The following is a 15920-nucleotide window of genomic DNA, read 5'->3' on the forward strand; positions in this document are numbered from 1 at the left end:
ATAATAATTTTTTTTCAGCATTGTAAAAACAATACAAACAGTGTCATTTGACAATTCAGTATAGGCTTGCTTAAAAAGTCTCCTTTCATGTTGTGAGTTCTGCATGTCTGCTGACCATCTCCTTTATCAACTTTCTGAATTCCCGGAATGCTTTTGTAGCTTCTTCTCTGTTCTTTACTTTTGATTTCTAGGGACTACATATCCCAAGGTACCTTGTTGCCTGCAAGCAGTGATTCCTGTACTGACTCCACCTCCTAAAAACTCCTCCCCTCATCACCTCTGTTCAGAAGACAGGCTCTGTGAAATGTGTGACACAGCAGCACCTACTTGCAGATAATAGTGCATACATGTCAAAGAAGTGAATGTGTGGTGATCTTTACAAAGTTGAAAGACTTCAAGACCATTCAGAGTAATAGGAGCAGGCTTAAAATACTTGAAATACAATGTGGAATTGAATATAGGATTTAAATTTTAAACATAGATACATTTTATTCACTGTGACTCGGTGTTAAATTCCAGGGTCTTTTTGTTATGTTGAGGTCATGTCCTCTTGGGCCACTTTGAAGGTCTAGGATCAGTTGATTATGTATTTTTCTAGGACAGGTCCTGATGTTTTGGGGGGATGCTTTACCAATAGATTTCCACTGTGGTAACCGATTGTCCTGTGTTACAGCTGGAGTCTAGTAAACATGGTGCAGACAGAAACTCTCCGGATATTAAAGCTGCTTTGAAACGGGAGCGAGAAGAGCACCAACATCTTCTGGCAGAGTCGTACAGCGCGGTCATGGAGCTCACCAAGCAGCTGCAGGTCAGCGAGAAGAACTGGGGGCAGGAAAAGGAGGAGCTGCTGGCTCGCTTCCAGGAGGAGCGCAAGAAGATAGAGGAGCAAGTAAAAGACCTGCAGCAGGTGAGACAATACTGAGGCGACATTGGGGCCTCAAACTCTGTGGGACTATACAAGTAGCAGGAAGTGGCCCTCTGTCTGATTGTTTAATGCTACAAACTGCTGATGCGTGTATAGCCTACACCAGGGGTCTCCAAACTTTCTAAACAAAGGGCTAGTTTACTTCCTCCTTCAGACTTTAGGGGGGCCAGACTGGACAGGAGGAGTTGAAAAAAAAAAATACATAGCACCCCTATGGTCAGCAGGAGAAGGAATAGTGTACAAGCATTGATATTAGTGGGAGGAATAGTGCACCATCATTGGTATCAGTTGGGAGGACTATTGTCCCATTGTTGGTGGAAGTGGGAGGGATAGTGCCCCATTGTTTGTGTAATTGGGGAGGAATAATGCCTCGTCGTTTATCAGTTGGAGTGCTTTGGTGTATAATATACAGTATACAACAGTTTAAAAGGTATCGCCTTTCACAAAGTAACTGAACGCCAACTCAAAAACAGTTTCTATTCATTCAGAACAGTGAAAGATTAAAATGAACTCCAGGCAAGCAGCTCAATACTTGAACTACATATATGGACTGTACTGTAAATCTTGTTTTTTTTTTTTTTCCTTTTTTTTGTGCGTGTTTTGTACAAATTTGAAAATATATTCAATAAAAAGTAACTGTTAAAAAAAATACATATATGGAAAGTGTTTTACCTGGCAAAGGATCTAATTCTCTGCAGCCAGTCTGCTGATTCATGTTGGACAGGACAGTTAAAGGATAAGTTCTTGATTAAGTCTAGTGGTGCTACCTCTGGGCTGTCCTATGTAAATTTGGGTTTGGTCCCCGGTTTATTAAGTGGGTTCGGCTGCTCTATTATAACCCTAGGGCCAGGGTGCACACTAACAACTCTCTGACTCGGGAGGGCTGTCCACTCTCCCCGGGCCTGTTTCCTTGGCAATGGAGCCTTTGGCAGCACACATTAGGCCTGCCTCCTCAGTCACGGGAATCCAGGTGGTGGTGGTGGTGGTAGACTAGATCTCCTTGTATGCAGATGATACCCTCCTGTTTTTACGGAACGCCTCTCTGCCTGCGGCCCTCCAAATTAGTGGTACCTTTGGGTACTACTCAGGTATCGAGGTCAATTCCTGTTCCCTTTGCTCATCTCGGGTCCCTTTCCCCAAACTAGTACCCCATTGGCTTGGGTCACTGAATTAAAAAAATCTGGGCGTGGTAGTGTGTGCCCCTTTGTCCTCATTCTTTGACATAAATCTCTTGCTGTTACTCAGGACTTTCTCCCAGAAGTGTGTGGCCTGGAGGTCTCTTCCTCACCCCAGTGGGTAGAGTGAATCTTATAAATATGGTCTATATACCTAAGTTTCTATACCATTTTCATAATTCCCCTCTTTTGCCCCCAGCCTTTTTGATAAATTGAATGCCATTATATCCTCCTTTGTGTGGGACGGGAGGCCTTCATGTTTGGCCATTTCCACTCTCCAGTTGCCTCTCGCACAGGGGGGGCCCGTCGCTAACTAATTTTCAAGTTTTTATTTCTGGGTGGCAGTCCTGGTGACGATAAGATGTGGTTCTCCCAGCCTAGAGATAACCCTGCTGTAACTCTGGAGGCGGCTATTATGGGATCGTACTCTACTCTATCCCAATCTAGTGTTCCTAGGTGCAAAGTCTCAGCCTGGGGTTAGGGACCTGATGCGTACCACCATCTTGGTGTGGCATAGGGCTAGAGCCCATTATTGCTCTCCCGGGACGTTATCCCCTCATATTCCCCTTTGGGGGTAATCCAAAACTTCCACATATGAAACGTGTTCTTGATCCTCAAGTGTGGGCTACTAGGGAGATAGTGAGTCTTAAACGTGCCTCAGATGGCAGGCGGCGCGCATTTCCCGACCTTAAGGCTGCATATGCTTTATCACAGTGGATGTTTTTTATTTTTATTTTTGATAATTTTAGCTTCGACATGCTTTTCATAGACCGTTCTCACCCTCTCTCACCTTGTGGAAGAATTACTCTGCACCAAGATAATAGACAGGCCCCTGTCTTCTTTATACTTCCGCCTCTCTATAGCCCCTACTGATAAATTAGAAAGGACCTTTGGTAAATTGATGGTAGGTAGACCTTCCCGGTTTGATGGAAGAGGAATGGGAGGATTGTTTGTATTCTTTTGTTACTAATATGATATCAGCCAGAGATCCTTTCCTTCAAACTAAATTCTTACATAGGGCCTATTTCCCCCCCAAAAAGATTAATGGCTATGGACCTCGCGTTTCCAATATCTTGCCCTAGGTGCGGGGCACAGTTTGCCTCCATTTTACATGGTCTGGGCATGTCCACTTCTTGATTCGTATTGCGCAGCGGTCCTAGCTGATCTAAATTGGACTACTAACCTAACCCTTGAGTCGGATCCCAAGTTTATGTTCCAAAATGTTTTTGATGCTCAGGATATAGGCCGATATACCAAGTTATTTTTAGGTTATGCCACCTTCTATGCATGGAGGGAGATATTTCTTCATTGGAAAGAGGCTACGCCACCCACAATATCTAAATGGCACTCTGTTCTACCGCTGCTATATAAGATTACCTACCTTAATTGGAACCGTCTGAATTTTTTTCTCTCCAAAATCTGGTCGTGATGGATAGATGCTTGGGTCTCTGCGAGTGCAGATGTACCTCCACTGGGTCACAATGCTTTGCCCCGATTTGCATTTACCCTTGTACATCCATGTCCCTTTATACCCTTAAAGGGTTAGTACTCAATGCTATCCTTTTGTCTTCCACCCCCTGCACTGAACCGGCCCGAAATTTGAACGGTGTATGGCTGGCTTTACTCATGGTTACTATACTTCACCCATTGCTCCTTGCATGTGAATTTACCTTTTTATGTAGCAATATACAAAAGGTATGTAAAGAGTGAAATGCAGTAATCTGCCAACATATATTTGTGTGCTGTTGGTTACACAACCCCCCCCCCCCCCAATATTAAAAATAGGTATTAGAAGGTATCCGTGCTTCATCATGAAGCCATCAGCCAGTGTGATACTGTCGCCATACTTTGACAGCCGCCCTTCCTCCCCCAATAAGGATAATCTGCGCTTAGTAACCCCTCCTGCGGCTCTCGTGCTTCCATGTGCCGGTATTTTCTACCCAGCAATAACCTAATTGTGTCTGGATTAGATTGGAGTAACCTGCATTTGCCAAATGTATTTAAATCCCTGTCGCCAGCGGCACAATTGGTCCCGAATCCCAGCGTTGCTTGATGTGAAATTCTTCATGGTTGCCAAGGGGAATAATATACGATCGGGATTGTGGAGTTAATAATACCGTTCTCTTCCACCCTTTATCTGCTCGGGTAATAGAAGCAGTAAGACTCATTGAAACATTTTAAACCTCATTAACAGAAAGCTCTATAATTAGAAAATGAACCTTTGAGGTAGGGGGGATGGGAGATGGTTGTGTTACGTTCCATACCTTCATAGCAACTGTCCCAGTGCCCCAGATCTGGAGTAATGGAATCTGCTCACTCACACGCTACAATACAGAATAATACTTCTTTTAAAATCTTACACTTTCCAATGCACACCTACCTGCGCTACATCCTGAGAAACATAGGTGTAAAAATGCAGAACTCTGACAACATAGCTGATGAGAGTTCAATTTGAACAGTGCGACTGTTAAATTTCTGTTGCTTAAAGCGGTTGTAAACCCTTCTATACAGGTGCAAAAAATGAGAATCGCATCAAAAAGTTAATTTTATTTCAGCGATTCAAAGTGAAACTCATATTGTATACAGCGATATATATTCCAAGCATTTTTTTCTTTTAATTTTGATTATTATGGCTTACTTCTAGTGAAAATCCAAAATTCTGTATCTCAGAAAAATAGAATATTGTGAAAAAGTCCAATATTGTAGACTCATGGTCTGGCACTCTAATCCGCTAATTAGCTTGAAGCCACTGTTAGGCTTAATGTACGTGAGATGTTTTAAAACCTCCCCTGAACTATTTAACTTGACAGATCGTAAATGACGTTTAAAAATTTCAGTTTTGCCGCGTTTACCTTCCACGTTTGCATTTTAGGAGCGTTTAAAAAGTCATAGTCAAAAATGTATCTCCATTAAAAACGCCTGTAAACAAAACGCAGCTAAACACGAGTTACGACGTTTACAAGTTGTTACATGATTTGGGATTTCAAATGCCTCCTAAACGCATTTTTTATTTTTTTTTGCTTTCCAAACTCAACTGCCTAGAAACTACTAGAAACGACCCTGTGTACCTATACTGATAAGATAACGGAGAGTTCAAGGGTAGCTGAAGAAAACACCCAACTGCTCCTAAATGTCTATTTACCACCAGAATGTACATGAAGCCTAAAGGTTGTAAGGTTGAGGTAAATGGTCTGTCTGGTTTAGTAGGTTACACAATCATGGGGAAGACTGGTGACTTGACGGTTGTCCAGAAGACAGTCATTGACCCCCTCGACAAGGAGAGCAAGTCACAAAAGGTCATTGCTAAAGAAGCTGGCTGTTCAGAGTGCTGTATCCCAGCATATTAAACCTCTTTACGTCTACATAACGCAAATGTGTGGCCTTCAGCTTGAAAGGGTTGTACTGCTGCACGCATCACCGCGATATAATTTTTTAGATTGACCGATTGGCTTTCTTGTAACAGTAAAGATAAGAGAGAGAGGCGCCTCTGAGTGTAGACTGTAAAATTCTTATTTAATGCACAAGTGGTTAAAAACACTCACATTAAGTAGTACATTAACAGGCAATGTAAAGATTCCAAACCAGAGGGAGACCCTCGATGTTTCATCTGTATCCCTTGCGCTGGGGGAGTCCTGTTGGCGTGTATCCACTCCTGGGGGCTGTATTAGATGTGCAGAGCCGGCCGATGTAGAGCCGTGAGCGTTAGTCCGAGGCGTGGAACGCACAAGGAACTCCGGGCGATGGGAGATGACGTCACAGGGCATGCAACGCGTTTCCTGAGCTGGCAAGACCGTGTATGACAGGGCGGCTGCGCTCCTTTATCAAGCTTGATAAAGGAGTGCAGCCGTCCTGTCATACACGGTCTTACTAATTGGGAACCTGTTTCAGTTTCCACTGGATGGCTGCCGTGTTTGGACCGTACTTTTACCCCCCTGAGAGTTTACCCCCCCAAGAGTGACTAACCCCTTCCCTGTCGGATTTTCGACCTAGTTAAGGAAGGGGTCCTCTCCTTACTTCTGCCCCTTTCACTCCCATCCCCCCATCCCTTTCCATTCCCCCTCTTGTGCTGATTGCACCTATAGCATTATTACTTGCAGCATTATCATTATGCCTTTTAAATATGTTTTTTAAATATTGTGTTTATTAAGTGTTTTTCACTTCTTGAAAAATAGTGATAGGCGGGTGGGTGTTTTTATGAGCACCATAATACTTGTATATATTTCTTGTAACAGTAACTGACACAGTTAAAAAGCCGCTTGGCTCACCCTGGCTTTTTCTGTCCCACCGGGAGGCCTAAAAATACACATCCGCCAGAGACCTGAACAATGTCAGAATCGGCTTTGATTGGGTCTCGGATCTAGTAACCCAGAAGCAATGTCATGACATCACTTTTTTGGCTTACAGCAGACTTAGAGTAGAAGCAGTAGCACACTGAACTTTTCAGTGAAAGGCTGTGCAGAGGGGCCGTGTCAAGACAGGTCTGATAATTGGAGGAGAGCAGGCTGTGTTCCCAGCATAGCTAGAGAACTGACCACAGTGTGCTCTCCTGCTTAGTGTGGTCAGTTTTTTTTTGTAGGGAAGCAGAGTGACAGGTGAGCCTTTAAATGTATGTGTTTCGATTTGTATATGTACAAACTACTGGTCACAGATGCAGATTTTATCTATCTTGGCACAGTACAATTTTATTGATGTAAACACCGCTGTGTAGCTGGGCCCATAGCATACAGTACGGCTGTGTTCAGATCCAGAAAAAAATTATTTAATTTACGGATCTGAATGCAGTGTTTTTTATATTTGTGTGTAGGCGCCAGGGAGAGTAAATTAAATTTAATGGGGTTGTAAAGGTTTCATTTTTATTTTTTTAAATGACAAACATGTCATACTTGCCTCCACTGTGGAGTTCATTTTGCACAGAGTGGACCCGATCCTCGTCTTGGGTCCCTCGGCAGCTGTCTCAGCTCCTTCCCACAAGAGCTAACCCCCCTCTGGGAAGCGTTCTCCCAAGGGGGTTAGCTTGGATGCATGCTCCTGTGTGATACTCAGCGCTGCATCATTGATTTGATTAACAGCAGCGGGAGCCAGTGGCTGCTCTGCTATCAATCATCCAAGGAAGAGCCCACAAGAGCTGGGGGAAAGCAACGCAGGATCGCACCCATGGAGATTCGGGGCTCAGGTAAGTAAAACGGGGGCTCGGGGGGACCGCAGAGTGCAAGGTGTTTTTTCACTTTAATGCATAGGATGCATTAAGGTGAAAAAACAGGAAGCTTTACAACCTCTTTAAGTTTGGGATCTGATCTGCGCAGAATATGCCTTTTAAAGGAGAAGTACAGGCAAAGGTCGTTTGGCTGTAGTTCTCCTGTGGATCACAAAAGTGGAGTTCATCTTGTTTTCAGCAGACGGCAGTCTGAAGTCACAGAGCTGATCCAGGCTTCAGCGAGATCACGACAATGAAGTTGGGATCTGGCCACATTTCTGGACCAGCACTTGGCTCAGCCTCTCAGCGAGCCACTGAGAACATAAGCCGGCCGCTCCTCCCCCTCCACAGCTCAGCGCTTAAGTTAGGGGGGACAGAGAAGACAGCAGCTCTCTGCTCAGGGAGCCCTGAGAACTGAGCGATCGACGGTGTTTGATCACTCAGCAGGGTGGGGGATAGATGCAGCATTGGACCCGATGCTGCATCGCGCTAGGTAAGTATGATTCGGGGGGGGGGGGGGACGGGACTCCATACTTCTCTCAACTATTAATAGGTTCATGGTTTCTTGCATCTTCTATGGCAATAGAAAACATATTTGCTAAGGACGAAAGAACCCTGCTTTCTCTAGAAAAGCTATATGAATTTTATTTTGGATTCTTTGCAGGAAGGAGCAGAGTCATGGGTTAGAGACCCAGAGCGAAAGAGCAGCTGCTGGAAGGAGGTATGGACTTTCAAAAACCTGAACCTCCCGTTTTCACTGATCACCAATGATACAGACTCCCAATGCATTTCAGAGGGGCTCACTCACTTGCCTTATGAGTTGTAATTCCCTACAGCGCATTGTTGTGCCTCACACTACTCTGAGCATAGGAGAAGGATTTTGTGCTGTGTTGATGGTACGTTTATCAACGCCGCATAGGAGCAGATGTTCCCGCTCCTCCTGATACCTTCTTTATAATGTAAAATCAATAAAAAATCCAGCAGGAAGAGTGAGAATACCTAATAGGCACAGCAGATGTACGAGGGGGCGCTGATGAGTACTGAGCCTTACCCAGAACACATTGAGCAAGGAAGGTGTAAATTGCAGGGTGTACCGGCCAATTTGTCTATATTCAATGGTACAAAAACCAACTACCTGTGATTTTTTTTTTTTTTTTTTTTTTTTTTTTTTTAACCTTTCTTTCTTTCTCTGGTCCACAGTGAACATGGCAGCACCTCCAGAAAAATTAAATCTGGAAGAGCATAGGACCATAATAAAATTCCTGTTTCTCCAAGGGAAAGGTGCGAAGAAGAAATGTCACAAACTTTGGGTGACAGTGGCCCTTCATATGCAACAGTTTAACGTTGGTTTGCCAATTTTAAAACTGGCCATTTCGGTGTTCAAAGTGAAAAACCCAGTGGAAGGCCTGTTTCTGTCTCTGTGCCTGCAAATGTGAAAGCCATCCATAACATGATTTATTGTTATACAGTATTTATATAGCGCCAACAGTTTACACAGTGCTTTACAATATAAAAGGGAGACAATACAGTTATAATACAATACAAGAGTATTAAAAGGGCCCTGCTCAGAAGAGCTTACAATCTAATAGGGTGGGGCAGGTGGTACAAAAGGTTGTAACTGTGAGGAATGAGCTGATGGATGTGGTAAAAGATTAGAGACGTGATATGATAGGCTTTCCTGAAGAGATTTCAGGGATCGCCTGAGGGGAGCAAGAGTAGGGAATAGCCAGACAGGTAGAGGTAGTGAGTTCCAGGGGGTGGGAGAGGCTCTGGAGAAATCCTGGAGATGAGCATGGGAGGAGGAGGAGACGAGAGAGCTTGAGAGTAGGTCAGGAGAAGACTATTTGGGTGATATTTGGAGACCAGATTGGTGACGTAGCTCGGGGCAGAGTTGTGAATGGCTTTGTATGTTGTAGTTAGTATTTTAAATTTAATTCGCTGGGTGAGTGGGAGCCAGTGTAGGGATTGGAGGAGAGGGTTGGCAGACGCTGAGTGGTTGGTGTATAAGTCTGGCAGCAGCTTGCATGATAGACTGAAGAGGGGATAGCCTATGGAGAGGCAGGCCAATAAGAAGGGCATTGCAATAGTCCAGGCGAGAGATGACAAGGGAGTGGATGAGGAGCTTGGTGGTTTCATTTATTAAAAAGGGGCGAAATTTTAGAGACGTTTCGGAGGTGAATTCTACATGATCATGGAGGACCACCAAATATCAGCCAAAAGTATTGCTACATATCTGGGAATATCACGTGAGAGAGTTGGGGCCATTTATCCACAACGACTTGGAAATTAGAAGGCTTGCAGCAAAGTGGATCCCAAAACCTTTTGACTTTTGCAGGCACAGAGTCAGAAACAGGCCTTCCACTCCGATCCTCACTTTCAACACAGAAATAGCCAGTTTTAAAATTGATGACCCAATGTTGCATATGAAGGGGCCACTGTCACCCACGTTTGTGGCATTTCATCATGGGATCTGCTTCACACCTTTCCCCTGGAGAAACAGGAACTTGATTATGGTCCTATGCTCTTCCACACTGAATTTTTCTGGAGGTACTGCCATTGTTTACTTTGGACCTAAAAAACCACTTAAGGACAGAGCCTCTCTTTGAGATTTGTTATTTACAAACTAAAAACCCCTTTTTTTTTTTTTTTTTAGAAAATTACTTGGAACCTCCAAACATTATACATTTTTTTTTTTTTAATTCTTTCTGTCACACCGTCTTTGCGCAGCGGTCTTACAAGTGCACTTTATTTTTTTTAAAAGACACTTTTTTTTTTTTAATTAAAAAAAATAAGACAACAGTAAAGTTAGCCCAATTATTTTTTTATATTGTGAAAGATAATGTTACACCGAGTAAATTAATACCCAACATGTCATGCTTCAAAATTGCGCCCGCTTGTGGAATGATGACAAAATTTTACACTTAAAAATCTCCACAGGCGACGTTTAAAAAATTCTACAGGTTACATGATTCGAGTGACAGGAGGTCTAGGGCTAGAATTATTGCTCTCGCACTACCGATCGCGGCGATACCTCACGTGTGGTTTGACCGCTGTTTTTGATATGCGGGCACTTCTGCCCGGGAGCTCAGTGGAATGGGGCGTGTTTAAAAAAATGTTTTGTTTTGTTTTTTTTCTTCATTTTACATTTTTTTTTTTTACACTGTTTCAATTTTTTTTTTAAAAAGTGTCACTTTTATTCCTATTACAAGGAATGTAAACATCCCTTGTAATAGAAAAAAAAAGCATGACAGTACCTCCCTAAATATGAGATCTGGGGTTAAAAATACCTCAGATCTCATATTTACACTAAAATGCAATAAAAAAAAAAAAAAAAGTCCCTTTAAGAGTTTTGATGTCGCTTCTGCCCTGCAATGATAGGGAGACGGGTGGGGGCCATCTTCCCCTCACTCATCTCCATACCCAGCAAGGGAGAAGATCTGATCACCCCCACTGCTGCTGATGGCTACAGTAGATGGAGGGGGCCCCCACTCCCACCGCTGATAAAAGTGATCTTGCAGCGAATCCGCCGCAGAGACCACTATCATCGGAAAGCAGACCGCCGGCCAAAGAAGAGGATACCGGGGTTATGACAGCTAGCTGCTGCCATTAAAACGATATTCCTCTTCAAAGTTAGGACGTATATTGGTGTGCAGTGGTCTGCAAGTGGTTAACATAATAGCTAGTTGATTTTGCACCATTGAATATAGACAAATTGGCCAGCACACCCTGCAATTTACAGCTTCCTCACTCATTTTTTTTTTTTCTGGATAAAGCTCAATACTTATCAGCACCCCCTCGTACAAAGTGCCTGATGCATAGACATTTGTCAGGTAGGTTAACGGCATTAATCAGAAACTGAAATATCAGATTTGGGTGGACCAACCCTTTAAACTGAGCTGTCTGTATAGCATCAAAGCAGCCAGCCAGTTTCAGGCCTAAACTAGAAAACGATATTTGGATTAACATTTGAATCCCATTGTAATTCTTTGTGACTTGCTTCTGATGAGAAGTGTCTGACTTTGAAACCTTTCATATCTTGTGGTGAGCGGTCATGGACTAGCAGAGGAATGTGGAAAGGATCTAGTTGACACACATGTTCCTTACAGTAACTCTATACAACATTCAGCTGCCACCCTAGTCGACATAATAAACCTATATCACCATCTGTGGGGTGATCCAGTAAAGGTTTTGTAATGCTGTGTTCTGTATTCCTGCTCAGCCCACATTACAAGGCAACACAAAGCCATATCTATCCCTCTTATTATCTAGGCATGTTTCTTTGATCTGCTAAGCTCTGTGTTATAAATATTTATAAATGGATTTTTTCTTAGGCGCTCAATGACAAGATGCAGGATAAAGATATTGACTGTGACATGGACGCTAATGGGACCGTTTTAAAAAGGTGAGGTTTCATTTCTTGCCTATATTCTAAGTAATTTTCAAGTACTCAATATTTAAAGAAAAAAAAAAAAAATAACACATTATACTTACCTGCTCTGTGCAATGGTTACATAGTCAGGTTGAAAAAATGCATCTAGTTGAACCAAAAAAATAAATACAATCCCTTATACACAATCCTTCACCCGCAATTGATCCAGAGGAAGGCGAAAAACCCCAGCAAAGCATGATTCACATTGGCTAAAGCAGGGGAAAATATCCTTCTTGATCCCCCGAGAGCCAATCGGATTTTCCCTGGATCAACTTTACCTGTAAATGTCAGTACCCAGTTATATTATGTACATTTAGAAAGGCCTTTTTTAAGGCAATTTATTGAGCTGGCCAGAACCACCTCTGCAGGGAGTCTATTCCACATTTTCACAGCTCTTACTGTGAAGAAACCTTTCCGTATTTGGAGATAAAATCTTTTTTCCTCTAGACGTAAAGAGTGCCCCCTTGTCCTCTGTGTTTTGTTTTTTTTTGTTTTTTTAACACAATGAGGGGTTCCTACAGCATACTGTAAAGTGAAGCTTTAAATTCCTGTTGGAGGTTTATTTGGCCATCTGTGTCCTGTAGACACAGCAGGTTGTGAGAAGAAATCTTTTCGAAAGGTTGAACATCCCCCATTAAGCTATTGGAATAGGTGTCACTGATAGACGTTTTCCCCTCCCTTCATGTTCTGGTGACAACTCCAGAATTTCGAGTTGTCCCTTTCTGTCCCGGTGACAGGACAAAAAGAGTGTCAAATGGGTTTGGATAATATTAAAATCTTTATATATTATAATATTTTCTCTATCAATCACCAGAAACTAGTAACCTTCATAGGTTTAATTAGCAAATCATTGCAACCCCCCAGAATTCTTCAGTGATCTTGCAGGTTTACATTGAGATCAGGTTGCAGCTGAATACCACTTTGTCTCTCTTTGCATTGCTTTACTGTATAAATCTGTAAATGTAAATTATTCTATTTTGTTTTAAATCACTTTTTTTATTGTTTCATTCAGAACAAAGTCTGTTTCATCCATCTCAGAGTTTGAGAGTTTGCTGGACAGTTCTCCTTATCTGCCTGGAAAATTGCCCTCTAATGAGAAGAGCAACGGAATGAATGGAGTCATGGACTCCCAACACCTGGCCAATGGTTCCATAGATCCAGACATTGGCCAAAAAGGCTGCCCTTACATGTACGACAAGTCCGTGTCTGAGCACTTGGCTAACGACAAGCTGGAACTCTCTTCTTGGGATTACACCTCGCATAAGACTAGGAACAGTGGAGAGCCAGGTCACAAGCAAATACAGAGAAGCTACACTGCCCCAGACAGAACAGGAATTAGGATTTATTATAGTCCACCCATAGTGCGCAAGCTAGATGCTCCTTTGGTCCACAATAAAAAAGAAAGGATTATGGTAGAACCAGGATTCCTTTTCACCATGGCAAAGCCTAATGAAACAGAAAATTCAGAATGCATTTCTGGAAGTTCTTACAGCCAGTGGTTGTGCAACTTCTCCAAAAAGCAGAGGGATCTACTGGACAAAGACAGCACTAAGGACCCTTCTTCTGTTTCTGCCTTCCCATCTCCATTGGGTGATTTAGAGATCTCAGGGAACATGAGTGATGACATGAAAGAGATCACCAACTGCGTTAGGCAAGCCATCCGCTCTAGCTCCCTGGAAAGAAAGACAAAATGCACATCCAGTCAGACCCTTTCCAGCATAGGTGTCCAAACGGTCCAAATGGTTAGCATTGGTCTTCAAACTGATCTGCCCAGGACAAGCCTGCATGCAAAAAGCTGGTCACCAAGAAGCTCTTCTTTACTCTCTGCAAAAACCAAGCATATATCAACATCATTGGATAAGGTCCACTCTCGGATCGAGCGGCCCTGTTGTTCTCCCAAGTATGGCTCTCCCAAGCTCCAAAGAAGGTCATTGTCAAAACTAGACAATTCTAAAGATCGAAGCCTGTGGAACCTTCATCAAAACAAACCAAATGGCTCTGCCTGGGCCAGGTCTACAACCACTCGAGACAGCCCTGTCCTAACCAACCACTATGATGGTTCATCTAGCCTGTTCAATGTAGTGGATCATGCTGGAAGCACAGAGTCCCTGTGTAAACCGGGTTTGGCCGAGGGCAGAAATAAAGCAGAGGCTTCAAAATATGGAATCGTTCAGGAATTCTTCAGGAATGTGTGTGGCCGTTCAGCTCAGGCTTCTAGTACAGGCACCGAAAAGAAAGAGCTGGAGGACGGTACTAAAAGGCCTGACAACCATGATCATTGTTCATCTGCCATGTGCCATCCATCTCACAACGTTTCTAAACTGCTGAGCAAAAGAACCAGCCTCGGGAATAAAGATGGAGGCTCCAAGGACTCGGACATCGCTTCCACCTCAGCAACTGAAGTAAGTTTGAATAGTTGCTTAAAATAACTGCATGTTATGCTACCCTTTTTCCACACTGTATGCCGCAATTCATGCTGCCAGGACCTTGAAAGTAAGGTAATTGGCCCAGAAAAAGTAGCCAGAGAATAAAGTACAGGTCAATGTTGGCAGTCACTGTGTTCCTTAATACAACTTTTAATTTATTTTAACTTTAGACTTTTTGTTTCTTTTTTTTTTTAGTGTGAGGAAAGGATGGAACTTCTGCCTGGTGTTGCCCTATAGAGAGGATTTATCTTTTATTCCTCTCATGTCTGCCACCTTGATAGGAAGGTGAGGAAAAATCTATGTATGGGGACAAAGCAATAAAATGATGAGGTTCTAACCCTTCCTCACATTACTAGAAAATGTGTTTTATCTGCTGTATTTGTCCCATTTGGTAAAATGAAGGGTAATGGAGAACTTAGTGTTACTAAACCAAAGACCCTGCATTCATTATATTTGGTCTCCTACAATACACAGAACATGGAAATGCAATAGTTTTGGTAAATATTGTTTCTTAATTAGCAATACATAGCAGTCTTGTGACTTCTATCAGTGTCCGGCCGAGCACTTGTTAAAACTTGTAGGAGGAGTTTTCATTCTCCTCTGACTGTCCTATAAGCTGCAGGACCCCTGAACCTCTGTCTGGACAGTGCTGATCACATGCACTCTCCCAAGCAATACACACCAAACTGAGCATGTGCATATTGGCCCCAAGGCTCTGTACTATCAGGGAATGGTTTGGAGACTGTGGAAGAAGGGGAGGAATAGTGAAGACAGGATCAACCAGGGTTTTTACACAAAGAAGAGGAATAACCCCTTTTCGGTTCCATGGTCAATTTAGCAAGCATGCTTTACTGCATATACAGACGGATTTTACTGTTGTGGATTTAGTAACACTTTAAAGTGGTTCTAAAGGCAGAAGTTTTTTTTAACCTTAATGCATTCAGGTAAAAAAAAAAAAAAACCTTCTGGGTGCAGCTCCCCCTTATACTTACCTGAGCCCCATCTCAATCCAGCGATTTGCATGAGAGCAGTGGCTATCCGGGGTCTCTGTCTCCTCATTGGCTCACACAGCAGTGGGATCCATTGACTCCTGCTGCTGTCAATCACAGCCAGTGAGCAAATGAGAAGAGAGCGGGGGTGGGGCCAAGCTGCACTCCGTATGTGAATAGACAATGTCCATTCAAAGGAGCTTGGATTGGGCCTGTCCGAGTGCCCCCATAGCATGCGGCTTGCTATTGGAAACTTGGCAGGCGTAGGAGCCAAGACCGCTGGCGGGCGACTCAAAAAGAAGAGGATCGGGGCTGCTTTGTGTAAAACTATTACACAGAGCAAGTAAGTATAATATGTTTGTTATTTAAAAAGAAAAAAAATTGGAACCTTTTTGAGAACCACTTTAAGTATCAGTTGGTAGTGAGGGAGGTTGCTGGTGTTGTGTCGAATAGTGTCCGTCCCGTACTGCGCTTGACGAGACAAGGAGGCGCCGAAAGTCTCCGAAGATGACTGGCCCCTGGTTCAAGCCCACTATCCAAGTGGACGTAGAGTTAGAATAAAAAATTGCAGAGCGAGGCCGTGCCCGAAGCGTGGCGAGCCCATGAGCGGCCCTGCTACTAAGTGATACCGTATGTCCACTTGGATAGTGAGGCTTGAACCTGGACTCAGTGCGCAGGCGCCATTCATCTTCGGAGACTTTCGGGTCTCCTTGTCCTCCTTACTGAGCAAGCGCTGCGCCTGTGCAGTACGGGGCGGACACTATCCGATGGGGGGACAGTTT

General features: G+C 43.3%; 1 protein-coding gene across 4 annotated transcripts in view; it reads left to right on the forward strand.

Moving 5' to 3' along the window:
* MTCL2 (microtubule crosslinking factor 2) overlaps positions 1 to 15920 on the forward strand; it is a 169975-nt gene that overhangs the window by 144398 nt on the left and 9657 nt on the right. For 3 of the 4 annotated variants that reach the window (XM_077458975.1, XM_077458978.1, XM_077458974.1), the window contains 4 exons: positions 674 to 907; positions 7959 to 8015; positions 11626 to 11696; positions 12736 to 14125. In XM_077458975.1, the coding sequence (XP_077315101.1) occupies positions 674 to 907; positions 7959 to 8015; positions 11626 to 11696; positions 12736 to 14125 (1752 nt within the window). Of the gene's footprint in view, positions 1 to 673; positions 908 to 7958; positions 8016 to 11625; positions 11697 to 12735; positions 14126 to 14344; positions 14435 to 15920 lie in introns of all 4 variants that reach the window. The other variant, XM_077458977.1, reaches the window with a different exon arrangement.

Source organism: Lithobates pipiens, unplaced genomic scaffold (genome assembly GCF_037356315.1).
Source record: "Lithobates pipiens isolate NorthernLeopardFrog02 unplaced genomic scaffold, aLitPip1_a1.2 Scaffold_28, whole genome shotgun sequence".
In the NCBI taxonomy this organism is placed as follows: domain Eukaryota; kingdom Metazoa; phylum Chordata; class Amphibia; order Anura; family Ranidae; genus Lithobates; species Lithobates pipiens.